The sequence below is a fragment of the Coloeus monedula genome (genome assembly GCF_965178545.1).
Source record: "Coloeus monedula genome assembly, chromosome: 4".
NCBI classification, from domain to species: domain Eukaryota; kingdom Metazoa; phylum Chordata; class Aves; order Passeriformes; family Corvidae; genus Coloeus; species Coloeus monedula.
In genome coordinates this window covers 21,213,852-21,240,910 of record NC_138784.1, presented here as the reverse complement: position 1 = coordinate 21,240,910, position 27,059 = coordinate 21,213,852, and the positions used below count along the sequence as shown (strand labels likewise).

General features: G+C 39.8%; 1 protein-coding gene across 1 annotated transcript; it reads left to right on the top strand.

The window, feature by feature from the left end:
• Nucleotides 1-6,704: 6,704 nt before the first annotated feature.
• NT5DC3 (5'-nucleotidase domain containing 3) lies at nt 6,705-26,826 on the top strand. Its single transcript, XM_082280175.1, has 14 exons — nt 6,705-6,930; nt 9,811-9,995; nt 12,912-12,986; nt 13,414-13,469; nt 15,631-15,721; nt 17,429-17,566; nt 18,863-18,923; nt 19,157-19,259; nt 19,411-19,512; nt 20,532-20,613; nt 20,951-21,037; nt 22,214-22,354; nt 22,704-22,768; nt 23,859-26,826. Exons 1-14 carry the CDS (start codon nt 6,738-6,740, stop codon nt 24,118-24,120), a joined length of 1,641 nt encoding a protein of 546 aa, XP_082136301.1. The 5' UTR covers nt 6,705-6,737; the 3' UTR covers nt 24,121-26,826.
• The last annotated feature ends 233 nt before the right edge of the window (nt 26,827-27,059 follow it).

Below are 27,059 nucleotides of genomic sequence, written 5' to 3'. Positions count from 1 at the left end.
GATATTCCCCTTTTTGCTTCTATGCAAGCTACGTTTTGCATAGCAAGATTAATCCTTTTTTTGGAGGTCAAGTACAGCTGGCAGAGTTTTCAAGTCATCTCAGAAAAGTCAGGGCTATATATAAAGTGTTGAGTAATAAGTGACATATTATATGATCACTTCACCTACATTTGTCTGTAAAGAAAATAATGGTTTTTTATACATTTCAAACCCTATTTGAGTTTCATTAGCCTCTTTAAAGATTATCAGCTGTTTCCCCAAACTCTTCAAACTTTTTGCCTCTTAATGTGTTGTCCTGGCTTTGGCTGGGTAAGTGACAACAACCCAGTTCCCCAGGCATGGGGGGAATCCAGCCAGCCTGATGTATTACAGCCTCTTGTTTTCCCCTGCTCATAAACTCATTGAAAGTAAGATCATAGGATGAGTTTTTACTGAGCTCTGGCTGGGTATATTGGGGGGGGGAACCCCCAGTTCTGCTTAGTCTCATAATGTGATGTGACATGCTTGTGTGTTAAGCTGATAATTGGGTCAGTCCTGTAAAGAGTGACCTCCTAGTGGTGGAGAGCCAAGACAGAAAATGCTATGACATCTCTTTCTGCAGCCCTGATGTGAGGCAGGCCTTGTGGGATGTATTTCCTAGCTCCTGCACTTGGAACTCCTTGTTGGTGACTTTTTGAGCGTGAAAGGGCAGCATCATCTGGAGTAATTTAGAAAACACTCTGGCTCATGACACCTTGTCTGTGCAATCCAAAAATATTCTTTGCTATTTGAGCTATTCTAACTCAGATTGGTGTAGTACTGAGATGCCTGAGCTATGAGACCAGAAGCAGTTTGGTGTGACAGCACCAGGTTCTGTATAGGCTAATTTATTCTGTCCAGAGGCAGATATTTTGAGTGACCTAGGAGCAGAATAGATTGCCCATGGGAACTCTAGGCTCTTGCAGCTGGATGAGTTGGAAGCATTCTATCCACTAGAGACCATTTTGCTAGATATGTGTGGGCCCTGCTTCTTGGGGATTGTCATTTGGCCAGAGTTTGTTCTGTAGCATCACGTGTGACAAAGCCAGAAAGATGTTCCTCTAGAAACTCATGCTGGAGGAGGAAAAATGCCTCCTTAAGCTGTGACCTGGTTTAAGTGCTGAATTGTGTAAGTTTTTTTTCCATTCTGTCATGTTGGGGATGAATTACCAGACACATACTGAGCCTGGGGATAGAAAACTCTCTGTTCTGGTGTAAGGCACGATGAAATCGTGTCCTGACTCTTAGGAACGTGATACCTACATTTTGGGACTGCCTTGGCCAAATCAAGGGTATATCTACATTTCTTTGGCCTGGTGTTTGATGTGTTTACAACACAAAATTTGAATTAGATGTAGTTAACAGTGCCTGGTGGACTTGGTTTAGTTCAGGATATTTTTTGTGAGGGTTGGACAAGCTTGTCCAAGAGCCAATGGGAGTGGCTGATGACGGTGACAGGTGTTTAGGATGTGATCCACCTTCCAGACAGTGTGATGGTCTCTGTAGTGGGTTTCTTTTCATTTCCTGTCCACTGTGGATTTAAATAAAGGCACACTTGGCTGTGCCTGCTTTGCCAGCATTTTTGTTTTGAGATTTGGTACAAAATAATTCAAGGTTGCTTATTTTTTACCTTGCAGACTCAGACTCTCCTTTGGACCAGATGCTAGCTAAGTGCTCACCTGTCACTCAGCAGGTAGCCTGTGGTATTAACAGAGAGTAATGATGGGCTTCTGACTCCTCTGCTAAGTTTGCTCTTAAGTGGATCTATAGTTTAAAATGTATCTCATGTGAAAAGAAAGTGATTTGTTTGTTTTTTTTTTTTGGGGGGGGGGGGGGGGGGGCAGGTTGTGGGGTGTGTGTGGTTTTTTTTTAAGTCTATACAAACTGTGTGCTATTTCAAATTGTATTAAAACATCCTGAGAGTTTGGGCAAGTTTTAGGATATCTGATGTGGTGGATGGAATAATGTCTCAGAATTCACATTCTAAGGTGCCTAGTTAGTAAAATTGTGTCACTTCAGTTACCAGGAAATCTCATAACTTGTTTGGATTATACATTTTCTTCTAGGAGGAGGGACAGCTGACAAATGCTTACCAGGCAAAACTAAATAGTCAGAGTCTTCTCTACCCAGCTGCATTATGGAAGTGTAACACTGAAAGTATTCAGATCTGCTTTATATTGAAGTTTGTGAGGAACAGTGCAGACATTAACGTTTCTGATTTCAGTTGCTTTATTTTCCTGCTCTCATTTTAACCATGTATTAATATGCTTAGATAGTATGTGCTTATATTCTTGCTTTTCCACAATAGATGTAGCAAATTAATTTGAAATGGTGCCTTATTATTATTGAAATAGAAGCAAAGGAAGCAAGCATATAGCTCAGGAAAAAAGCTTTTTCCCAAAGAGTTAGATGCTTTTACCAAACAGTTGCACGTAAACACAACTCTGCTTATTTTTACATATGAATACCAAAATGAAAAGCATATCAGGGTGAAAAACAGGCAAAAATTTTCCATGTGTAAACATTTGTTGGTGGGAGAGGTAGTCTGACAAAAGGGACTATAAAAGGGTATGTTTTCCAAGAAGACTTGGGTCAATAGCATCTGATGGTTCTGTAAAAAAGCAAAATAATTTTTGCGAACACATTTAGGAAAACTTACATAAGCAGGAAATACAATAAAGATGAGGAAAATAACATTCCTCAGAATCCTTTAAGGTGGTAAGAAAGACTGTTCTTTCTTTATTCTTTTACAGGAGGTTGTTTCTGTGCTGCCTTTGCCCATTCTCTGTCAGTCCAAGGTCATTCACCTCTGTGATGAAAACCTGTCTGACAGAATCTGTCAAACGCTTTTATTGCTAACGAAGCTGTTCTGTTTGGAACACTGCACCACAGAAGCTGCAGTGAGACATTGTCAGCTTTCCTAGCGATGCATTTTAATTTCATTTAATGGTGCTTTAATGAATTGCAGTATCTGGTAGCCCAGTCAGAGGCTTTACTTGAAGGCTGTACAAGCTGATTAGAAATACATCCCTCAGTGACTTAAGTGCAGGGAGTGTCTTTATTAGCCAAGTGGTTTCCGAGGTGTTGAGCACTCTCAGTGATCTCATATGTGAGAAGGAGCTGGCAGGGCTGAGCAGCCTGCAGGGAGATTTGTGTGTTTTCCCTGTGTCAACAACACTTTCAAACCCAAAAAATTAGATGTGGTGTCTGACTTGTCAGCTGTAATATACACAAAACACTTGAGAGGTTCTCAGAGGTGTTTGATGTACGCACATACGGAGGTCACATGGCATCTGTGTCCCGAACCTTCAGCAGTGCTAAAAGAGCTGCTGTTTGTGAATGAGGATACTGTGTAGCCTCTCTCTGAATTACTCCTGGTCACAACATTCAGTCAAAAGTGAAACAGTTCATAAGTTCATATTCTCTTCAGTTTGCAAGAAATCGTGTATGTTATCCCCACCCAGGTCCTAGTTAATTCCACATGTCATGAATAGTAGTGGGATACCACATATAAATCAGCCTACATGGTATGTACATAACTAAACTCATGCCATTTTGGTTTTAGCCCATGCTCTCTCTTCTTCAGTCCATGAAGTAAGACAGCCCTCTGAGATTCTTCTTTGGAGGGTAATTCTTCTGTGAAACTCTTTATGCTGGGTATAGGGTTTTCTTTTTTTCTTTTTATTTTTTTAATTGTCAGACATACCTAAACACCTTTCAGTTTGCACCAAGTAAGTATCATAGGTGTGGTCAACACTGACAATAAAATGAGGGAAAGTCTGGGTTCTTTAGTGCATTGTGTCATCACAGTCATCTTCAGGATCACTTGGACTGATCTGATTAAGAAGTATTTAAAGTAACATTAGCCTGCAGGATCATATTTCATGTTAAGTGCCATTTTAGAAAAAATTTTTGAAGTTGACAGCCTCTATTTCTGCATGTTCTCTTCTGCTAAATAAAAGCTGATTTAAGTATTGGAAGAAGGAATGTGGACCCCAAATAAAGACAAATTAATTTCCACCTGTGCTACTTCATACCAGTCTACACTATCACATATTTTCCAGCATTTAAACCATTACTTGGAGACTAGCAGGCACAGGAAAGAACAGAGTTGTCTGAAGCTGAGTTGTTTAACAACTTATTTTTAAACACCATTACCTCCTGTTTGAGTTCTGTCTCTAGTCTGTCTCACTGCTAACACTTAGGGATTAGTTTGATTTGTGAGAATACCTTGCTGGCCAAACACCCCATGGAAGTTGCCTTAGCTAATGGAATTACATAAAGAAAACAACTTTTCTTTTTTTTCTTTTTATTTGTATTGCATACTTCAGGCATTAAAAAAACATGTTGTCTGATATGCAGGGAGAATGATCTTTGAAAGCACTGGGACTAAAGACTTGAGGACACATCTCTTTTTATAGGTTAGTCCTGGTTATCTGGGGACCTAAACTGTCTGCAGCAAAGACGGGATTTCTGCCAACAATAACAGTTTGCACATCCAAGGCTGTCTTGCACATGCTTGCAGAAGAAATAGAAGTATTGACATTCTAGTCTGATAGTATAAAAAAGAAATTAATGTGAAAATTTAAAGCCTTCAGGTTTCGAGGGATGAGTGATAGTGCTACAGAGCACTGTACTGTCTTTTTCCAGATTTCTATTAAACTTTTCTAACCTTAATGCTGGTGTCCCGGTAAGGGAACATAAATCCCTTTTTCTACAGTATTCTCTTACTGCTTATGGCAGAACAAACAACAACTTTGTCAACACACTGACTGCTGGAAATGTCTTCTTCATTACTGCTCCTTCTTATATTATTCAGAGCAGTTCTTGTAATTCTTCCTTGAGAATGCCTCACCTACCAAAGTGGTTATTGTTCACAGTATTTATAGTCTCGGGACTTGGAGACCAGGCTAGACTGTGTTCAGGAGAAGAACAATGAGATTTTTCTTTTAATTTCAACTGAATTGCATCTGGGATTAATTATCTCATAGGCTGGAGTAAAAAAGCTGTCCAGTTATTATATATTTTTGTTTTGTAGAAGGTGATGAAGAGTTGGGGTGACAAGAAAACCTACAATACTCTGGAACTATGCCATAAATTCAGAATGACATAGTAAATTCAGAATTTACTATGCCATAAATACAGACTTTTACCAAGCCTTGTAATTTCATAGATGACTTAATTTTTTTTTTTAGTTGTACATGGAAAATCTGATGCTCAAAGTTAAATGGCAGTTTTCATTTTCTCTGCTGCAGGGTTCTGTAAAAATATTCTCAGACTAGAAACATCAAAGAAAGCAAGTACCAGATTAATAATTCTCTAGGATTTTGTTTTTCCTCTCACCTTCTCTGTTTTCTAAATATTGACCATCTTGTTCTCTCCTTGTTCCCAGAATTTATTATGATGGATATGTAGTGGTGCATACCCGAATCACATACTGAAATGACAATGTAACAACATAAAGGATAATGTAGGAACTCTGATGAAAGCTGTGTCTGGTCTCCACCAGTAACCAAGTCTGGGAAGTCTGTAGCATATCAGACTTTTGGCAATCTCGGTTGTACTGTCAGTTAAGAACTCAGCCTTGGTTGAAAGGACAGAGCACATAGCTATCCACTGACAGACACTTTGAGATCCAAAGTTGATTATTTTTCTTTCAGTTTGTTGTGGTTTTGCCTGTAAAAATAAGGTGTCAGTCTTTGGATGGGAGGAGGGGGGAAAGAGTGCTCGGAGTAGTACTTCACCTGAAATCCTTCAGTTTTATGTAGGATTGTTTATTCTTTTAGAGATGGATGGGGATGAATGCCTGAGTAATTTCCAGACATAAGTGACAATGGGTTATGTAGATCTCCTCGAAATAAGAACAAGTTGTATTCGATGTTTAGTGTACTGGAAAAAGAATATGTTTCTTTTGTTGTAAAAAGTTTCTGCGCACAGTGATTCTGCATGTGGAGCTGTAACCATTCTGCTATGGCAGTGGTCTGGTCTTTGTTCTTCTTCATCCATGCATAGTTTGATTTACTTTATTTATTTTTTTTTTTACAAGTAATAATAGATAAGGTTCAAGTTCTCCGACAGCCAGGGTCTACAGCTATCAAGTGGCTAGTGTCTCACAAGGTAACGAGGGCCTCAAAACAGCAGTAGAACGTCTGTGTATTTTACATGCAGCTTGCGTTTTGAGCTAATTTTGTTACAGATGTCAGCAGGTGTATATAGTACTTTGGAAGTGCACGCGGGCTGGAGAAGTAAATATTTGTTTTTGATGTGGCGTTTGTGGTGAAAGAATCCCAGGCAGCTCGAGCACAGCAGAGACCTGAAGAGCAGCAGAGCCATGAGATCGGGGTATATTCCCCACGCAGCTCTCCTTGATCTTGCCCAGCAGCGCTGATAAAACACTGCCGGCGCTGCCGGTGGATGGGGGGACGCTGCTTTCCCTCCTCGGGACGGCAGATGGGAGACGCGGGGCCCGACCACACCGGCTGAGCCCCCGCGGCCGCGCCGGCTGCGCTCCGCTCCTCAGGCACCTTCCCGGTGCAGCCGAGCCCGCCCGGCGCAGGGGGGGCGAGGCGACACGACGTCGGGGAAGCCAAGCCCTGCCTCCCGCCGCTACCTGCGGCTGCGGGGCCGGGCCCGCCTCCCGGCCCGGGGCGGGGCCCGAGGAAGTGACTTCAGCCGGCGGCGGCGGCGGTAGAGCGGCTCGGCGGGGCTGAGCGCGGAGCATGGCAGCGGTGGCGGCGCGGGCGCTGCTGGCGGCGGGGCGGGCGGGCGCGGGCGGGCGGCGGGGCCGCGTCCTGCCCGCCGCGGGGGCCGCTCCCCTCTGCACCGTGGCCCCGCAGCAGCAGCAGCAGCCGTCGCCCGACATGAAGAGCTACCTGTGGTCGCGCTACAAGGAGGCCAAGAGGGTCACCAAGGGTGAGCGGCGCCCGCGGGCGGCAGCGGCGCGGCTCTCCCTCAGCGGGCCGGAGCGCCGCCGCTCCCGGAGGGAATGGATCCGTGGTGGCGGCTGGGAGCGGGGCCAGGGCGAAGCCTGTGGGGGCAGCGGGAAGGGTCCAGGGGGCGAGCCGCGGGTCCGTCCCGCAGCGGCTGCGGCGTCCGTGTGCTCTGCGCTCCCGTGATGTGCTCAGGGCCAAACCGGGAGCGCGGGGAGACCCTCACCGGGTGGGTCCTGTGGGCCGGACCCCGGGGACACGGGCTGTGGGGGCGGCTGCCCCTTCATCCTCCCCTCGAAGGGAGGGCTGAGCCCGTCACACCATCGCCCGTGCGGGGCCGCGGCTGTTCGGAGCGCCTTTCGTACAGCGCAGCTTGGGCCGGGCAAGGTGGAGGTGTGTTGTGTGGAAAAGCAATGTAGAAAGAATATCGAGAAGTTGGTCATCTCTTTGATGACTTTTATATATATACACAACTATTCTGAAATAGGCTGCTCTTCCAAAACGTTAAATTGCTGTGGAGTTTTCGACGACTCTTTTAATTCTGCCTGTGGTTCTATTCTAACACTGTGTGAGGCATTATAAAATGCTCACGGTACATACATGACCTTAGGAAGCCCTGCTCTTCAGCCTAGCCAGGCAAAAAGATAGGGGAGAAACGCTTTCTTGCTTCTGCCCTTGCTCCGGTGGGAGGAGTATTACCAAGATAATATTTGTTTGAGTATGTGGTCTTTTCTGAGAGCTGAAAGAAAAAGAGGCAGTGTGCTCCACAATACCAAGTGGAGGGCATGTCCTGTAGTGGCAATGGATGGTGCTTTATATTGCATGTTTTGCCTTTAAAAAAAGAAATTATTGTGTTATCCTCACTTAGGAGTCTTGAATGTGAACTGGGACTTCACACTGCTGGGTGCAAACAAAGCATTTATGAATGTAAAATAGCGTCAGCATTTTAGAAGTGAAATTAAAAGCTATGTTAGTGATTTCAAGAGAGGTCTGTGGGCTTTGGAGGGTGAGATAAGGGATAGGAAGAAGGGAAGTGCCTTTTATTTTGATTCTATTTTTTCTTTTCCTGTTTTTGGAATTAACTTTTTCTTGTTCAAACCCACACCTAAATAATATTTAAGTGCTGAGGTAGGGTAATGTTGTGAGAAAATAAGTTGGTCAGTGGGTGTGAATTGGTGAAAGATGAGGCAACTGCTTCTAGAATATTTCAGAGTATTGTATTACAAGCTAAGTTACCCAGTGGCTTCATATATATGATATTTCAGTTAGTTACAGTGTTGAGATGACAAAGGTCTCCTGTTTTTTGACCCAAGATTTATAGCACTTGTGATGCTGTCTGCTGGCCAGAATGTCTAATAGCCAACTGTTTATACTGTCTGTTTTCAGCCAGCAACTAGTCAAGCTTTTTTTCAGCTGAAGTATCTTTTTATCTATATATAGCTACATAAATATCTTTATTTTTAAAACAAGTGTTGACTCACCAATCTGCACAATTGACATTTAAAAAAATACTTTATAATACAGAAATAGGTGTTGTAATGTGATTTTGGAAGTTCTTTAAAAAGTGTGCTTATGGCTTCAAGTAAATTGAATGTTCCATGGCCCTTTCTATGGAGTAGGAGTATTTGCCTTAACCATAGCAGGTCAAATTGCATTTGATTTGATTGCTGGGCTTTATTTGAAGTTTGGAATTAAACTCAGTGAATTTGCTTTTCTTCCTCTCTTGAAAATTAAAAGACTTGAGTGTCTGCATCTGAAGTCCGCACACCTACCTGCCTTGTTGAGATGTTTTCAATGGTGGAGCATGTAGGGATCTGTCCTCAGAGCTGAAGGTTTTGAGAGAAGCTTCAGCAATGCCTTTTAGACCTATATGGAAAGTAACCAAACAAAGCATATTCCCTTTAAACTCACCTTTTCAAACACAGATTTAAGATGAATGTTCCCCTTTTTTTCCACTAGTAGAGCAGTCTGGAGTATAAAGACTGTATATGAGAAGGGAAGGAAGGAAAACGTGCTTATGTTTTATGCTGCCAGAAGAGTAGCATTTAACCTCCTAATGTTGATTTTTCAAGTTTTGTAAACAAGGGAATATAAACACTCTCAGTGTTTAGTACTGACATTGGTGTTGGTCCTAAAGTTACCTAATATATTACGGTTTTAACTTCTCAGTGTACTTTTCCATCAAATATCAACAGAAACATACCCTTAAAAATGGAAGTGGTTTACACACTCTGTGTGTGTGCAGAGAATAAGCAGAATATTTTTGTTTTTCTGATTTTCTAGGAATTTAATAAGCACAGCAATGTGTATGTGACAGTTATGTACACAGTCACATAAAGTTTACTTGTGTGAGTTGAAATTGAGTAGTGTGATAACCTTAAAATGGTTAAAAAAAAATTAAAGCAATATCAAATTAAAACAATGTCAGTTCTGCTTCAGGGGCAGGAGCTAGACTAAGTAATGGGAGGAGAACACAAGGCTCCTAGAGTAGTAGTAATAATAATATAATAATATTCTTCAACTCCAAATTAATTTTCAAAAGCATTAATAAATGTGTTAACGCAGTTAGCAAAAAATTGTCTGGTGTTCTCTGATAAGCAAGATGCCAAAATGCATCTTCTCTTCAAACTTGGACTGCAGAGAATAGTGTGCTTTGAATAAAAACTATGGATCACCAAGACAAGTTAGGGACAGCATGTTCAATAGCATTTTATTCTTAAGGATTAGCTGGTTAGTGTGAATTAATTTGATAGTTTCCATCATCATTTAGCAGTACTTAGCAATTGCTAATGGATTTCTATGTCTTTATTTAAATAAAACTGCAAGGCTGATGTAACTTCTTTTTCCTCTCTCCTGTTCACAGAGTTGGTTCCTTCAATTATGAGTAACATGCTGAATCCAGATGCTATTTTTTCAAACAATGAAATGAGCCTGTCAGACATTGAGATTTATGGGTTCGATTATGACTACACATTGGTCTTTTATTCTAAACACCTGCACACTCTCATATTCAATGCTGCTCGAGATCTTCTTATTAATGAGCATCGGGTAAGTAAAATTAATGGAATAACAATAAATATGTGATTGAAGGGTATAATAAATCATTTTTGACTGAGAGGCATAAATCATCTTTTCATGCCTCAGTCCTAGCTTGGCTCCCTTATAGCACATTTTGTACAACAGCTACACATGCACAGCAGAAGCCCTGTTTTATTCTCAGCTGCAGTTTTGAGCAGAGAGCAGTCTGTTAAGGAATACAGTTATATTTGTTTTATCTCTTAATGGGGGCATGAGGTTTGTTGTTTGTTCCTGAATGTCACTTATTGGAGTCACATTAATAAATAAGAAGCTTAAAAGTTACCATCATTGTGTTTTTTCCCTTGCTGTGAGTGCAGCAATTAATTTCCCTATGAAATATTTTTAGCTGGACTTCTCAGCAGGGCTTTGATTGCACTGAATGCTTGCGAGGTGCTCTGTGTGTGTTCCTGGCATTTCGGCTGCCTTGGCTGAAGGGGCAGTGTGTGCAGGAATCAGAGCCTGGATACAAGGAAGTGTTCAGCTCAGAGCACTGCCCTGTTGCCTCTCCAAGCAGTGTTCTTGCATCGGTGACCAGTTGACATCCAGGCAGTTTGGAGCTGGTTGTTGTCAAGTTTGGGGATGGGAGAAGTTCCCATGTGTCAGGAAGTGGAGATGGGTGACTTTGGAAACTGAAGGTATGCTGGGAGAACGACTGGAAAAAGCCCCATGTGAACTAGAAGCAGCAAAATTAATTAAACTGTAGGACTTGCAGGAGAGCAAAAGACAAAAAGTCCATGGAGTATCTTAATGAAACTGCTTGTGTATTTTTATGCAACCTAAATCCGAATGCGTGGTGTAATTCTACTTTCGTATTTGAATCTAAAGGTTAGGAGCTATATATAAACACCTATAAATATCCTTGGAAGAACAAACAAAACTTCATGGGTGTTACAAGCATACACAGCTTTATCTCCCTGCAATTTTGGCATGTCTTGATAGCAATTTCTGTGGAATGTGTAAATATACTTTATTAAAGCTACGTGGTTCTTGGAAAAACCCATGCTACTGTAGGAGTCAAGATTAATTCTTGTAGACAAAAATTCTAACCATGTTCTGCTTTTACTATTTGAATGGATTTGGGTAGCAATAGCTTTCCAGTTTGTCTCAGTTAAAATTTCCTGACTTCTACTAAACAAAGCTGTAATTAATTTTTGAGACAGCTTATTGAAATACATTGTCTCCTTTTGGAATTTAGAGGGACAGCAGTTTTTATTGGTGCTATCTCTGTAGCTGCTTGTTTTGTTAATATTTTTTTTGCCTTTACCATTAGAACAAAACCCTCTAGACAGTGTCCATTATGACTGTCACAGTCAACCTAAAAGATGGCCAATTTTGCAGTGTGAGGTAATACATCAAAAATTGCAAAATGCAGTGTAGGAAGCAAGGAATTGTCCAAGAGAATAAACATGAATTTAATGCTAATCACGAAGCTGGCAGCAGGTGTTCTATGTAAGCTCTTGCTCCTGGGTTTATTTCTTTCCTGATGCACAGGCCTTGTGCCTTTTTATCAGGACTTCTGTTTCAGTCCAGTTGTGCTTATCCCTACCAAAACTGGGGTAAGCAAACAGTACCATTTTCATCATTTCTTTGTTTGGTTTGCAAGGAAGCTTTGATTTGTGTGCCAGGATAAGCTCAATCTTTTCTTCGCGTACTGACGTGTATCTGGAAAGACAACTTTCTAGTAGAATAAATTAAAGTAGTAAGTCAAGTGTGCGGAAATTTAACAAAGTCAGAAATAAATCTCATTGTACCTGCTTGATGTGGTTGCCTTGGGGCACGTGCAGTGCATAGTAGTTTTCAGTTGATCACATTCTCTATCATTCCCTGATGATTTCCCTTCTGTCTCTGCTGCATGTTCCCTGATCAAACCCACACCTCTTCCAACCTGTCTGTAGGCTTTTGATGCTGTTTTTCTTTCAGATCAGTAGCCTGCCCCACATCTTCTGGAAGTGGTAGCAGGGATGATAGGACTGTTTTCTTTAACTGCAGGTGCCTGTACTCAGTACAAATGCAATCTACAGCAGTTGCAGAGCAAGTCCTCTTCAGCAAGATAACTGTGGGGGGAAATTGCAGTTTATTTCTTGTAAAAGTAGCTAGAGGCTCTGTTGAAGCTGCATAATGCACTTTTTCCCTGAAGGCTTGTAAATTAGCCATATATGTATGGAGAGTGTTGTAGGGAAGGTGAAAAACAATATCAGGTTCTAAGGCTGATGTAACCTGTGGGAGGAAAATGAAGGATTGCCTTCCAGTGGCTTAATCAAAGAAATGATAGTTTTCTCAGGCCTTATTGAAGCCACTGAAACATTTCACCCTTTAAAAACAAGTGGACAAAACCCTTAGCCCAAGAAATGCACCTAACATTTCTTTTCATGGCAACCTGTGCTTAAAGCAGGACAAAATTAGAGCTGACTGAAAATGGGCTTGTACTAAAAAATGTTAGACTACAGCTCACAATGTATAATGGTGTGAGCTACCTACATTATATATAAAGAACCTGAGGGAAGAGTGCATGACAGACATTTAGTTCAAGTGCATCTCTAAAGAAAATTTTTTTTACTGTATTAAGAATGTATTAATAATATATTAAATTGACTTTTTTGAACAAGAGGCTAATGTTCAAAGGTAATCACTACAGAGTACCTGGATGTTCAGGTTCCAGGATGGACTTAAATTTAAAACAATGACCTTGGATTTTGGAAAAGTGTTTGACTTGTCTTGCACTGTGTACATATGTTCCTGCAAATCTCACCAGCCTATGAAAAATTCTCTTAAATGATTAGAGCAAATGAGAAGCATAGGAAACTTAGACTTTTAAAATTTTGCAGAAACAATTTTTATTCATTTTGATTATGGTTTTCAAATCAAATCATTGCTCTCTTTTCTTAGTATCCTGCAGAAATAAGAAAATATGATTATGATCCCAATTTTGCCATCCGAGGCCTTCATTATGATGTGCACCGGGTATGTATAAACAACTTTGTGATGAGTTATGTACTGTGGAGAACATGGCCAAAGAAAATAAATAGAGCTTTTAAGCCTTCTAACTTTTCACTCTGCATTGATGTGTAAGGATTTTGTTTCATGTTTTTGTCTTTAATAGCAAGCTTTATTATTATTAATAATTATTGTTTTTTAAATGGCTCTTAAGTAGGAAATATTTTGGGCATTTTGTTCTCATGGTGGGTGGGGAAGGGTGCAACAGGATAAACCTAGGTAAAAGTCATTGATAAAACTATTTTCAAGCTGTGAAGAAAGTTGAAGGGAGAGTGCTCAGGTGTTCTTGAGACAGAAAGGTTGTAGATAAAATTGCTTTGATTCTTGTAATTTCATGTCAAATAGTTGATGCGATAAAAATTGTTATTTTCTTTTTTTTTTTCTGACCTGCAAGGCATTATTAATGAAGATCGATGCTTTTCATTATATTCAGCTGGGAACAGTTTACAGGTGGGTAAAGTTACTTTCTCTCTATGATAACTATACATGCTCTTATTTTTGGAGTATTTTAACTGCATTTATTAGTGTACAGCTTGGATCCTTACCAGGAGCTGTGCCCTGATGAGCACAGGCACGAATGAGCATTGCAGCCTTGCTGGAAGGGGTTTTCTTTGCACCTCTCTGTGTACACACAGACGTGTACACATCTACTGCCTGACCCAGCACAGCTGATTGCCCAGTTCAGCCCTGGGAGAATTGGCAAGCTGGTTGGTCACATAGTGCTGACTCACTTTGTTTCCGGCTGTTAAATTGTGCTGAAAGACATCTAAAAATACCCTGATGACTTCTCTGCTGTTGCTTTCTATGTAAATAATTGTCACAGAGTGCCTGTTAGCATGACTTTGGTGTGGTTGTGGAGACACTTGAGAGGTCCTGCTGTGTTTGCACAGAGCTTTTAAGTTTGGACACATCAACCAAATCAAACTTGCACCACACTCGGTACCAGATTTTAAGTTAAACCAGAAGCCAGAGCACCTTTATAAAGTCATTGGACAAAAAGACTTTTACCCAAGTTTATTCTGTTGCACTCTTAGTTGTTTTCCACCACCCACCATGAGGACAAAATACCCAAGTTTGGGTCCAAAAGGTGGTGTGACCTGGAAATGATGGTTTGCACCACCTTCATGCTGTTTCCCCAAACACCTGTACAGGGATGAGGGGAGGAAAAGAGAAGCTGAAGGCTCTGAGGGTTGATGTCAAGATGATGTGTGGTTATACAGCTGCACTGTGAACTGTGTCAGGACTGTGAGTCTTGTGGTAAAAGTAATCTACAGCTTTGCCTAGGCAGTCATCTCTTCACTGTGGTTTTCACTTGTCTGTTGTGCTCTGTTGATTTGTGCTTAAGTAGCTCCTGATGCTCAAGTGCTTTTTCCAGCAGTATTCAAATACCACTTGGTATAGCTGTGTGCAGACCAGAAGGTACCTTCTCAAATCTGGTGGTGTTACTTGGGATCTGGTTTACATTTTGGTTGCATTTGTGTTTGCTGCTGTGGAGGGGGTGATGGAACTCTGTATGTTACAAAACACAAGTATTATCTGCCCTGTTTGTGCACAAGAGCGACTTCAATGCTGGAGTCCTGCCAGCAACAGCTCAGAGTTGTGTACCAGTTGGTGTGGGGACAGAAGTGCAGTAAAGGAGCTGGTTAATGTGGGACTCTGCCACCACAGAAGCCCTGAGGAAGTTCATGTTCATGCCTTTCCACTAGAAAGCTGGTGTGGACTCTAAGCACTGAAAGCACTAGGCTTGTGAATCAATTTATTTTTTAATGCCTGGCAACGCTTCTTGGTCAGACCAAAGAAAGGGAGGCACTGAAATAATGGTCTGTTTTACAAGGCTGCAAAACACCATAAGTAGGTTTGGAAAAAAGAGACCATCTGATCTGGTTTTCATTAGTGTTTTTTTAAATCTCAAGTAAAATCTCAACATTTCTGTGGCCTCTTGTGAGGATGTTTGCATGCCTGCGGTCTTTGAGATGCTTTAGAGCAAGATGCTTGATACTGTAAACATTCATAATCAAACCAAAGCCTTTAATCTCTTAATAGTTGATAAACTCTTCTTTCCCATTTGTTGTTATATTTTAATGTTTTAATTATTTATCAGCTATCCTTCAAGTAACTTTCAGTTTTGAGAAACTGAACTCTTCATACAGTTTAAAAGAAATTCTTATTTAGTTAAGGGTTGTGTATATTTTTCACTCCCTTAAATCTTCAAGGTCATGCTGCAGAATAATCTGGTTTAAACACTATCATATCATCAAAGCTGTATAAAAGAAAAGGCAGCGTGAGGAATTACTTTGTGTTAAGAAACTGGAAGTTCCAACCACTTCTTAAAAAACCCCTTGAGGCATAGGTTTAATGGAGACTAATAAGCTCTTTTCCCATAAGAAAGTAGAAATGACTTAAAATTGGAATGTGTTCTGCATGCATGAACCTGTTAAAATGTTACTTGTTTGGTAAGGAAAGATGCTGTTTTAACTTAAAAACAAAAGTGTTTCTGTTACATTATTATTGTTTTAATAAGATCCAGATCTAAGTGTTATTCTCTCAGAGTTTGGTGATTACTTGAAAATTTTACTCTGACTTTTGAGCTAAAGCTAGTGTTGTTTTCCAGAGGCCTCAGTGTTGTCCCAGATGAAGAAGTCATTGCAATGTATGATGGTTCCCATGTCCCTTTAGAACAAATGAGTGACTTTTATGGAAAGGTAAAACCACAAAATGGTTTTTAAAATCGGTTGGGGTTTTTTTGTTTGTTTGTTTTTATTTTTTCGTTTTGTGGGGCTTTTTTTTTGTTTGATTTGGTTTTTTTTTTTTTTGGCATGAGGATAGTGGTGTTTAAATTTTGTTCTCATTATAACTACCAGTTACATTTTCTCAATATATCATTGACTTTAGTTCAGTGCTGTATGTGAAGTTTGCCCTCGAAAGTGACAAATAACTTTTCTTTCTCCTGCTCACTGTAGTTTCTTCTGACTGTTGCCTTACCAAGTCATACAGACAGAGTGGTGGAACACAGAAAATCAAGTGACTTGCTCAGTGTTGCAAAGACAATCTGATAAAGGCTGGGAAATGAACCATATGTGGTTCATGTACTTTACTTTTTCCTGGTAGTCTGATGGCTTAGGTGGTGTAGCAGCAAGAAAATGCATGGAGGCAACTCCTGCATGCAACTGTCAGAGTGACAGTAAGAGGATTTGACAAAAGATGAGTGATAGAAGATGAAACTTCTAAGTTAGATCTTGAACTTTGTCAAGAGAGTTGGTTTTTCCCTCTGGTGGGTTGCTTCCTCTTTCCCAAATGAAGAATGAAGCTGACTTTTTGCTTAAAAGCCAAGTTTATTTCACTCCTTTTGTGTACAGATGTTAATTCCATGTTGACATGAAAAGCCCTTCTTTGTGATGTGTTTTATTGTTCTTGTACTTGTTCTTATTTTAAGGAGCTGAATTTAGAATTCCTGAATCTAGACTCTGCAGCAGTTGTGAATATCACTCTGGCATTCCCAGATGCCTTGGTCTGTTTAGGTCTATACTTTCTTTGATCTTGGAAAGGACAGTGGCAGGACAAGAGGCAAGGGACACAGACTTGAAACACAGGAGGTTTCCTCTGAACATCAGGAAATGCTTCCTTTGCTGTGAGGCTGACCTAGCACTGGCACAGGCTGGTTGCCCAGGGAGGTTGTGGAGTCCCTGTGGTTGGATACAGAAGCCATCTGGACAAGGTCCTGGGCAGCTGGCCTTAGGTGGCCCTGCTTGAGCAGGGGGTTTGGGCAAGATGACCTCCAGCGGGGCCTTGCAACCTCTGCTTTGTGTTACTCTGATCCCAAGCTGCTTGTTTTACCTCCCTACTTATTGAGAGGTATTTGGGCTGTATTTGCTGTTATATAATGAGATTCTCTACTTCTGTGAAACATAACTATTGTTACAGCTTTTGCAGAATAGAAATTTCTTCCTCTGTTATTGCACTGGTTATTGTAGATCCTTACAACTTTTCTCATTTCAAGGAGGTAAATTGTTTTGCAATCCTCATTACTATTCCACTTTACTTAAAAAAACACCAAACTAATAAGAAAACCTCCATCCCTCGTCCATCAGTGCCTCTTGTTTTTGGAAGTACAGACTTCTAGTGAAGGCCTTCTCTTGACTTTTAGCTGAGCACTGTCTTGTTTTTATGAATTAAAATACTGCTCTTAAGAGTAATGAGTTGGATTTATTTGAAGAATCGATCACAACACTTTTTTTGGAGGTACTTTATTGAAGGTCTTTGTTGAAAAAGAATCTGTAGCAATGTGAACAGGGATGGCAAAAACTGAGTATCTGCAACTAAGCTGAAGTGTTTATACTGAACAAATGAAACTGTTCTAATCTGAGAAATGCCTGATTTGTTTTTCTTTCCTTTTCTTCCCATCACTGTAGAGCTCACAAGGAAATACAATGAAGCAATTCATGGATATATTTTCCTTGCCAGAAATGACACTCCTTTCCTGTGTGAATGAATACTTTCTGAAAAACAACATAGACTATGAACCTGTTCATCTGTACAAAGATGTCAAGGTAGGTGTCAAGTCTTGAAGATCTAGATTAACTTGTATATTTGTGTGTCTTCTCTGTGAACACTTCAGGAAGCTTCTACCCATTGTGTCAGCCTCAGTGAAATACCTCACCTTAGGTTTTGTATGGAGTAATTATGGATATACAGCCATAAAAACATGAGTAGAATAAGGTAGAGCTTGGAAAAGAATCAATTGAAATATGTTTGAAAGCTGACGTTCTAGGGCTGTTGCTCTTTTGGTAGGTTTGAGGGGTGAATAGGGGGAAAGTTAAGAAGATCTTCTAAGGCAATAAAAGTTCTTTTGTTGTTGAACATATTTTTTCACACTATCAGGAATTTAACAAGCTATAGGGAATGTAAGAGGCTATAGGGAATTCCCATTTGGAGCTTTCAGTTTTACTGCATCTTGGCTAACGTGCAATCATTTGCTATCTTGGGCTTTTGGGCTATCTATTTTGCCTGTTTACCTCTCTTCCTCCTCCAGAAAAACTCTAGCACTAGTCTAGAATAATTTTACCCTCTTGATTCCTCAGGATGTGTCCTGCAGAGGAGATAATTTTATGTTATGGTTATGTAACACAGAGAAGGCCACTTCTTGTAGTTTCTGCTGAAGTGTGTATAGAAATTTCTGCACTATTCAGTATTAGAAGCATTTTGGAAACCCTGTAGTGGTATTTTTTGAGGACTTTGAGGACATACCCCATGTAAGTACCAAAATGGCACTGTTCTAAACAAAGCTGGCTGGTGCAGAGCTGGCTGAGGAGAGCTGTTCAATGCCTCCAGAGCGCCTTATAAATACTTTGTTCAAGCGTTCAGCTTCTTTCATCTGTGCGTAAATTTCTTATGTAAATAATCAGGGCATTTGTGAGTGATTGTAATCTAAAATCTGTCAGATGTACAACTTTTTTTTTTTTTTGCAAGGGGAAAGGAATGTGTTCTGCTCCAAAGGTCACTGGAAATCTGTGATGACTCTGCTTCTGCAGAGGGCTTTCACCCCACTTCACCCTTCTGAGCAACCTCTCACAGTTATGTAAAACAGCCTCTTTGCTGTACAGTTTTGTACTTCCCAAAATGAAGTTAATTTCTTGGAGGACAGGCTTACTCTTTGTCTAGTGGTGACATCACACACACATATCTATCTATCTATATATTTAACATTACATTACATGGCATTTCTGTAAAATTGGACGTGTTAAGAAAGGAGCTGTTTTAAAAACAAGTAACTATTGCTATGCAGTGAGCATGGATGTTACACTTGAAAAGATAAAGTTCTTTGCTGCTCATTGCTTTCCTTACAGGATTCAATCAGAGATGTTCATATCAAAGGAATAATGTACAGAGCAATTGAAGCAGATATTGGTAAGTACTAATGGTATAATCTATCAAAGCTTTTCTTACTGATAGTATATGATTTTTCTGGCTTCTTTAAATAAAGATTACAAATTGTAAATTTTTAAATCTTGAAAGAGTTATTCCCACTTGTTAAAGGTGCCTTAAAGTATAACCCTGTGTTCTGAACCCTTGGTTGAATGCAGACAAAGTTTTTCACAAGAATTTTTCAGTTGATGCTGTGTTTTCCCCAATCCTCACAGAGAAATACATCTGCTATGCTGAACAAACTCGTGCAGTGTTAGCAAAGCTGGCTGATCATGGCAAGAAGATGTTTCTCATCACAAACAGTCCCAGCAGCTTTGTGTAAGTGAGCAGTTTGTTAAACAGTGTTTGCTGTTTAACTATGCATTCTTTAAGGATGGGGAAGATGAAGTTCTCTAGTGTAACTCATTACATTGCACAGATAACTGCCCTCTGCTATGCTTTGTTGTTAATATCCCTCTGTCCTTTTTAGGGACAAAGGCATGAAGTTCATCGTTGGCAAGGACTGGAGGGATCTCTTTGATGTGGTCATTGTGCAGGCTGAAAAACCAAACTTTTTCAATGATAAGCGAAGGTGGGTGTGTAGTCAGTAAAGAATGATTCAAGCAGCTCTTCCATATAAGGCTATAGAGTGTTATGAAATATTTTCATTTGGCTGCAATGTAAAATGAAATCATATTTGGTGAAATCCTATGTAAGGTCATTACAAAATGCAGTGACACCTAATGCTGAAGTCTAAATATTTACCTTTTCTTGCCTAAGAAAGTTTCAGGAGCTGTCACAGGTCTACTGGAGTGACTTAGGGCCACAGAAGCTGTTTTTAACATCTTACTTGCACGTTGATGAAGTGTTCTTCTTTCCTAATAAACCTGAGAAATCTTGATGCCTTTCAGATCAGACCCTTATCTGGAAATTTCTTCTGGTTTTTTTTTTTTTTTTTTTTTTTTTTTTTTTTTTTTTTTTTTTTTTTTCTTCATCACACATGATATTTAAAAGGCATCTGTCTGGCTGACAGACTGGAATATTTGGACTAGTTGTGATTAAGTAAACACATTTCTATTGTGTATGCTCTACTTTTACCCTTGAAAATGACCTGTTTCTTTATGTGTGCTTATGATTTGAAAGTGAAATAGAGGGAGGTGGGATTATTTTCCCTTTACTTTTTGCATTTAATTAAAAAACCACTTTGCTTTATGTCTTGGCCGCAGTTCTGTGCTCTCTCATCTTCAGTTGTCCAAGTGTACAAAATGAGGGATTGGGGGATTCTTACACATGTTTTTTTTTATGTTCTCTTCTCTCCTCCTTAGTGGCAGACAATTCATGCTGTTTCTTCTGCTCTGCCGCAGGTCCCTGCTTTACTTCTCAGCAGTTGTTCTCAAACTGTATTTATAAATCTCATAGGTATACTGGAGAGATACATTGCTTTTCACTGGTTAAGGTGGAAGTTTCGGAGTTTTGCTTTTTCTCTTACAAAATTCAAATGCTAGAGGGAATTTTCCTTTTGACAGATGAGTATTTTTAATGTTAAGACTTTAATTTCCTAAGAAGTGACAGAATTTCTACAGCAACATAACAATTGTATATCTATTCTAGACCATTTCGGAAGGTGAATGAAAGGGGAGTCTTGCTCTGGGACAAGATTCACAAGCTTCAGAAAGGCCAGATTTACAAACAGGTATGCTTTCAATAGACTCCTTCTGTTCAAATTTAATACCTGTTTCCTAGAATCCCAAGCTTCTTTGCATATAAAGGCTTCTAAAATGCAGATGCGTTCTTTGAGAGTTATTTTAATGTCTGAAGTTGTACAAATTCATTGTCGGTATTGTATGTCCTTGCTTCTTGAAGTGCTACTATCACTGAAATCACCTGTAAAATTTGGGATTTATGGTGTATAAGATGAGGACAAGATTTGTGATATGAAAATATTTTTAGTGGAGTACCAAGTTCCTTTTTTGTGCCTGTGAAGGTGCAGGTCACATGCTGTTACAATGTCCCTGTCATTATTTCTGCAGGGTAACTTGTATGAGTTTCTGAAGCTTACTGGCTGGAGGGGCTCTAAGGTTCTCTACTTTGGTGACCACATATACAGTGACTTGGCAGTAAGTAGTTTGCTTTCCCAAAATCAGAGAAAAGATGAGGCTTTTTTAGTTTTCTTCTCTTCCTCCCCAGTTATTCAATGTAACACACTTTCATTTGAGATTTTAAAATACAACAAAATTTGGTAGTTAAGCCATATTGCCTTTTTTTTTTTTTTTTTCCCCCCCCAGTGAAGAACACTGGGGGTGTAACATGCCAACCATATTTTCCACCTGACTTGTAGCATTTAAGTTGTTTACTAACTGTGGTCAGGAACGTGTGAGATGGTATTCCCAATCCAGATACTGATTGTGTCATATGTAACAGAGAGTAAACACAGAGATCCAAATGTACAGGATATGCCTGACTTGGATGAGAGTGGAATGAACCTCTATTTTGAATGCAGGAGGCAATCTTCCTGTCACTAATGGTAAACGTTCTTCCCAAGATCTTGCTCTGATTTGAATCCCCACTATCCAGGCATTTTTTTGTCACCTTATGAACAAGTGCTCTGTTAAGTGTTACTTTAGGGAAGTGACCACCACTTGGCCCTTTTGTAATTGATTTCACATGAATGCCTGCACGTGACTTTTCCGCTGCCAAGCTCTGGTAACGTTTCAGCAGCAGCAGCAGATGTTAACATTTTTTCCTCAGTCTGCTTTTAAAAATAACAGTAACTTTGGGTGCTTCAGAAGATTGAGGGCCAAAAGGAGGATGCAGCTCTGTTCTACTCTGGCACAATGGAGAAGAGACCACAGGTGGCAGCTGCCTTGTGTTGTACCTGTCAGGAGGAGCTTGAATAGCTGGGGCTCCTGGTTGTAGCCTTCTGTCAGCTGGGAGTGTGGGTAAACAGCACAAACCCAGCACACAGTTCCTTCAGGTACTGCTGGCAGCAGCAGAGCTCTCATCTACACAGGAATTTCCTGCTGTTTGGTTTAAACCTAAGGAATTAGTGTTTATTTGCAAGTGCTTGTGTGTTCTTCATCTCTCTCTCTTCAAAAATGTAGGATTTGAAGCTTAATCTGAAATTGAATTCTGTTGTCCATTAGCACAGTCAAGTCCCACTGTTTTATACTTCTGCTTGTACATAAAAACCAGTTAAATTAATGCCACTTTGGGATAAACAGTAGTCAGATTCTTTTCTTTTAAGTAGTTCTGTTTAAGACTAAGATCTGTATTTTGTAATTCTTGGTGAATAGGACTTGACCCTGAAGCATGGCTGGCGCACTGGTGCGATTATTCCCGAGTTACGATCGGAGATTAAAATCATGAACACAGAGAAGTACATTCAAACCATGACCTGGCTGCAAACCTTGACAGGATTATTGGAACACATGCAGGTTTGTTCTGTGTGTGTGTAATCGGCTCTGTTGAGCCCAAGGGATCCAGCCAAGTTTCTAAATGCTGGACATTGATGTTGCAAGTGCTTTCAGTCTCACTGAAGTGTTTGACTGTAGATAAATGCAATTGTTTGTGTGGTTAATTAATAGGAGTTTTCTCAAAATCTTGTCTCCTTTCTCCACTGGTCAGCCTGGATCAATTCCTGCTTTTGGTTGTTTAAAATGGACATGGATAACTTTGTTATATGGACCTCTGAAGTGTTGCTTGTGTCCTGTTAGCTGATAAGGGTTTGTTAATGGAAAGGCTTATTTATCCTTACTTACAGGTTATCCATACTTTACATTTCAGGTTCACCGTGATCCTGATTCCCAAATGATTTTAGAAGAATGGAAGAAGGAAAGAAAGGAAATGAGGTAAGACACAGGGGAGGAAGAATTTGCAGCTTTCTTTAGTAGCCAAGGGTTCTATACAATATCTTCCACAGGTTTCTTTGGAATTTCTCTCCATCCCTGGTTTATATTCCCTGGTAATTACAGATATTATAAAACATTTTTAAAGTGATATTCTACCTGTCTCTTGTGCGGCTCTTCTCCCCTCTGACACTTTGTACATACGGACCCTTTTCCCTGTTCCCTGTCTTTAGAACAGATGTAACTTTTCAGTGAAAAGGTAACATCAAGTCCCATTCCTTCTCATTTTGGTTCTTCTGTCCACGTGTGTTCAGCTGTCACTGTTGATTACACAGCTTCTGCATGAATAAAGAGTGTATTTCTTTGTCAAGATGTAGGTCACTTTTCCAGGTTTTTTACTTGATTTCTGCAGATTACATGTGATACATCTTAGAATACATAGAAACTGGGCTCTGCCCTAGACTGGATTTAGCAATGGATATATCACAAAGATAGGTAATAGGGCTAAAAGTCCTAATAATCTATTATCATGAAGGAGTAAACCCTAAATTCAGGGTGTGTGAAGTGCACAGTTGGCAAGGCCAGCAGCTGTACCACCAGCAGTCTTCCCCAGAAATGTGGGAATAAACAAAATGGGAATGTTACTTGGCAGTGACTAATGACAGAAGTTAATTCCGAGATGTGTTTAAGCTTTTGGTGTGTGTTAAGCCCAATATTTGCCTTTTCTTAAGAAGTCTCTTATCTTTGGAACATTGGATGTCATTAGGATTTAGAGAATGTGAAGAAGACTTCTGCCTTTCTCTAGAAAAGAAGGCTTGAGATGTCATGTTTCTGATGTCAGAAGCAACTTATCTCTAGTGGGAGAAGTGTGAGGCTCTTCACAACTGTGATTTCTAGATCTGGGTTGTATATGCACAAGAGGTAAAAAACTTCTGTGGCACATTTTGGTGTTTTGAAGTACAATGGCAAGAGAATAATACATAGAACAGGTATTAGCATCTGCTTGCTTCAGGTTATGGATGCCAGCTGGTGAAGAGATGTGTGCAGGTCTGTTCACGTCGTTGTCTTTGTTTTCTCTTTTTTGGGGGGACAGGGAGATGAACAGGAATTTCTTCAATGCACAGTTTGGAAGCATATTCAGAACTGATGAGAATCCAACTTACTTCCTAAGACGTCTCTCTAGATTTGCGGATATCTACATGGCATCACTGAGCTGTCTCTTGAACTACGAGCCTGATTACACATTTTATCCAAGAAGGACTCCTTTGCAGCATGAACTTCCTGGCTGGTCAGACCAGCTGTGCACTGGTACATTCAGAATACCTTTCCTACAAGAGACAGTTCAGATCAAATAAACTCTTGGTGGCTCCTCTCTAAAATGGACAAATAGCTGTTGGTTTTCTTGAATGTACCTGTATTATATTTAAGTCACTTTAATCTGTTACTTTGGTTTATATGTATTTCATACTTTTTCTCATAAGCTTTGTACCTGTTTTCCTCCTCTCCTGCTCAGACATGTGAAAACTCCTCTTACACACAGAAGAGATGATGGGCTGCCAAAATAGTAGTGGGCCAGGAGGGAGGGCACATCTGAGGGGGAGGACTGCTGGTGTTCTGGGGTGGTTAGTTTTGTTTGTTCATTGGAAACTTTTATCTGCAGCCTTGTGGTTTACAAAGAAATACCTAAGCTCTCTCTTCTGGCCCTTTTCAGCACTCCAGCTGGAGCCTATAATGGAACTTGGCGTGGAAGAGCTTAAATCCAGTATTAGTAATTCAGCGATACAAATTAGTAACCGGCCTAGGGTGAGACTGAGAGGGAGGGTCACACTTTGTACCTTTCCTTGCTGCTATAGACAGAGCCTTACCTGTGAGGAGCCAAGGGCTGGAGTGTCCTGGCTCTGCTGCACTGGGCTCAGGCTCCTGGGCTCTTTCTCTTGTCTGTGCAGTTTCTGTTCTTGCCATATCTGTGCTTGGCTGCAGGTGGACCCGAGCCTACAGCTGAAACTTGCAGTAGCTTGGGCTGCTTCAGCTTCCTTCTCTTAACTTTTAGGTAACTTTTTTTTTGAGTTTCAGGACACTTCAAGTATCCACTCTCCAATAATAGTAGTTTCAAGAGGTTTTGCATTTTGCATTTCGAAGTGGAGACAGATCTCTCTATCAGGCTTTAGTTTGATCCTAAATGCTGCTTTTAAAGATTTTAACAGTGTCTTATTCCAGTGGTATGCAATGTGGCTTTGCTGTTCCCTAGGAGAGAATGTATTTCATACAGCCTGCCATAACAGACCTCTACAGTCAAAAGTAAACACGCACAAGGGGCAAAGGACTTAAAGGAAAAACTAAGAAATGAGAAAGTGAAACCCAGAGTTTTCTGATGACATGTTTTTAGCTCAAACTCTGAAAGCTAAATTAGGGGTGGTACACAGTTTGAATAAAGAAAAATAGTTTTGGTATAGATTAGAAGTTTTATTGAATTACAGATATTGAAGGTAATGTATGAACACAAACTCTGGGTAGCATATGTGTTTCAAAGATTCGAGCTGAAAAATGTCTATTTTGCACAAGGAAAACATCTGTTGATGTATTTCCTCAAAGAGGCACTTTATAGAACTGCTATATAGTTGTTTTTAAATAAGAATTGTTTCCTTTCTCTGAATCCAAAGGAAATATATTTGTTTTTTTAAGTGGTGCTTCTCACCCCAGCCACTTTAGAAGGCATAATATGATTAATATTTTTCAAATTTTAGTTATAAAAGCCTTGGTTTTTAGAAGCATGTAATTAACAAAATACATAGTATTTGGTATTCATTTAGGGATATCACTTGCTTTCTGTCATGATTGTCAGGCAAACAAACTTTTGTTGACCAAAAGTTTTCTGGTTTGGTTTGTTTGTTTGGTTTTTTTTTAACCTGTCTGTATGTGCAAGTATCTAGAGTGAATTTCATGTACAGTATATTTCATGTTTTTGAAAGCATGTTTGCAAAGTAAAGAATGTATTCTAATTTAGCCTGCACAATTTTGTAAGTAGTTTTCCTGTATGCTTGAAATCAGTATGAAGTTCTCAGAGATCGTTTAGATTTTATGATTTTTCTATGCTCCTATGTCAAACTTGGCTGAAGTGTGTGGTTTAAACACCTCTGTGTTTAAACAGGTGAATATACTTGAAATGAGTACGTTCATCTGACTGTCCTGCTTGTTTAGTGTTGCAGGAAATTAGTTTGACTGTATCAGGAGATGACTCAGTGGGGCTGTGCAAGAAATATTTAGCATAACTTTATAATGAAGTACAAAGATGGGATTATCCTGATTTGCCTTCAGTTCTGTATCCTAATGCTCAGCTAGAACTGAACTTGGTGTGTAGCACCTCTCATGCTCCAGAGATTTCAATGCACTCTTTAAAAAAAACACCCACCCAAACCACTGTACATTCATCCTGTGTTAGGCAGGAACAGTTTCATTGGCTTGGATGGTGTTATGCACATAATGCACGTTTTGTTTCAAGATTATTTTCTTCTGTCACCCTTCCTTTCTCTTAACTTAGAAATCAAACTTCTGTACCAGGCTATGTTGCAACAGCCAGCTGAAGTAAAATATTGTTTATATTGCATGACTTGTTGAAATAAACAACGTTGCATGAAAAAAGTTAATTATGGAAGGGTTATATTTCCTTAAAATAGTCCAACTATATATAATATAAATTTAAATGAGAATATTCAAGTGTATTATTTATTTTTCAGTGCTAAAATGCTGCTTTTTAACTTTTAAAAATGTCTTGCATTTTTTAAATGATTTTACCATGACGCTTTCTGCATTACTTATTTTAACCTTATGCTACTGATTTCGAAGAGATTTTTAGGCATGTTTAATGGGCAGTGTCTCTATATTAATTTTGGAAGTATGGTTCATTTGAACACCAAAGCAAGAAGAAATTTTTGTTCTGGTCTATCAAAAACATAGAGCTGAATAGCCTATCAGTAAGAGAAGATTTTAATGAATTGTGGAGCTTTTTTTTTTTGTGATAAAAATATTTAATGATTATTACAAAAATAAATGCTTGGACTTTATCTTCTGGTCTCTGTGAGCCTTAATATTTTGATTGACTGGGGAGAAGGAAAGAGCATGTGTTGTATTAATTGCTAAATTCTGTGGGGAAAACTCTCCTAGATGTGACTGTGTGTTTAAGCACATTTGTGTTCTAAATTTTCTAATGTCCATGAAAACAAGCAGGCTTGTGTAGGGGGACGGGGGAAGGAGCTGAGGAAATTGTTTCATCCAGATGAATGTGTATTTACACATT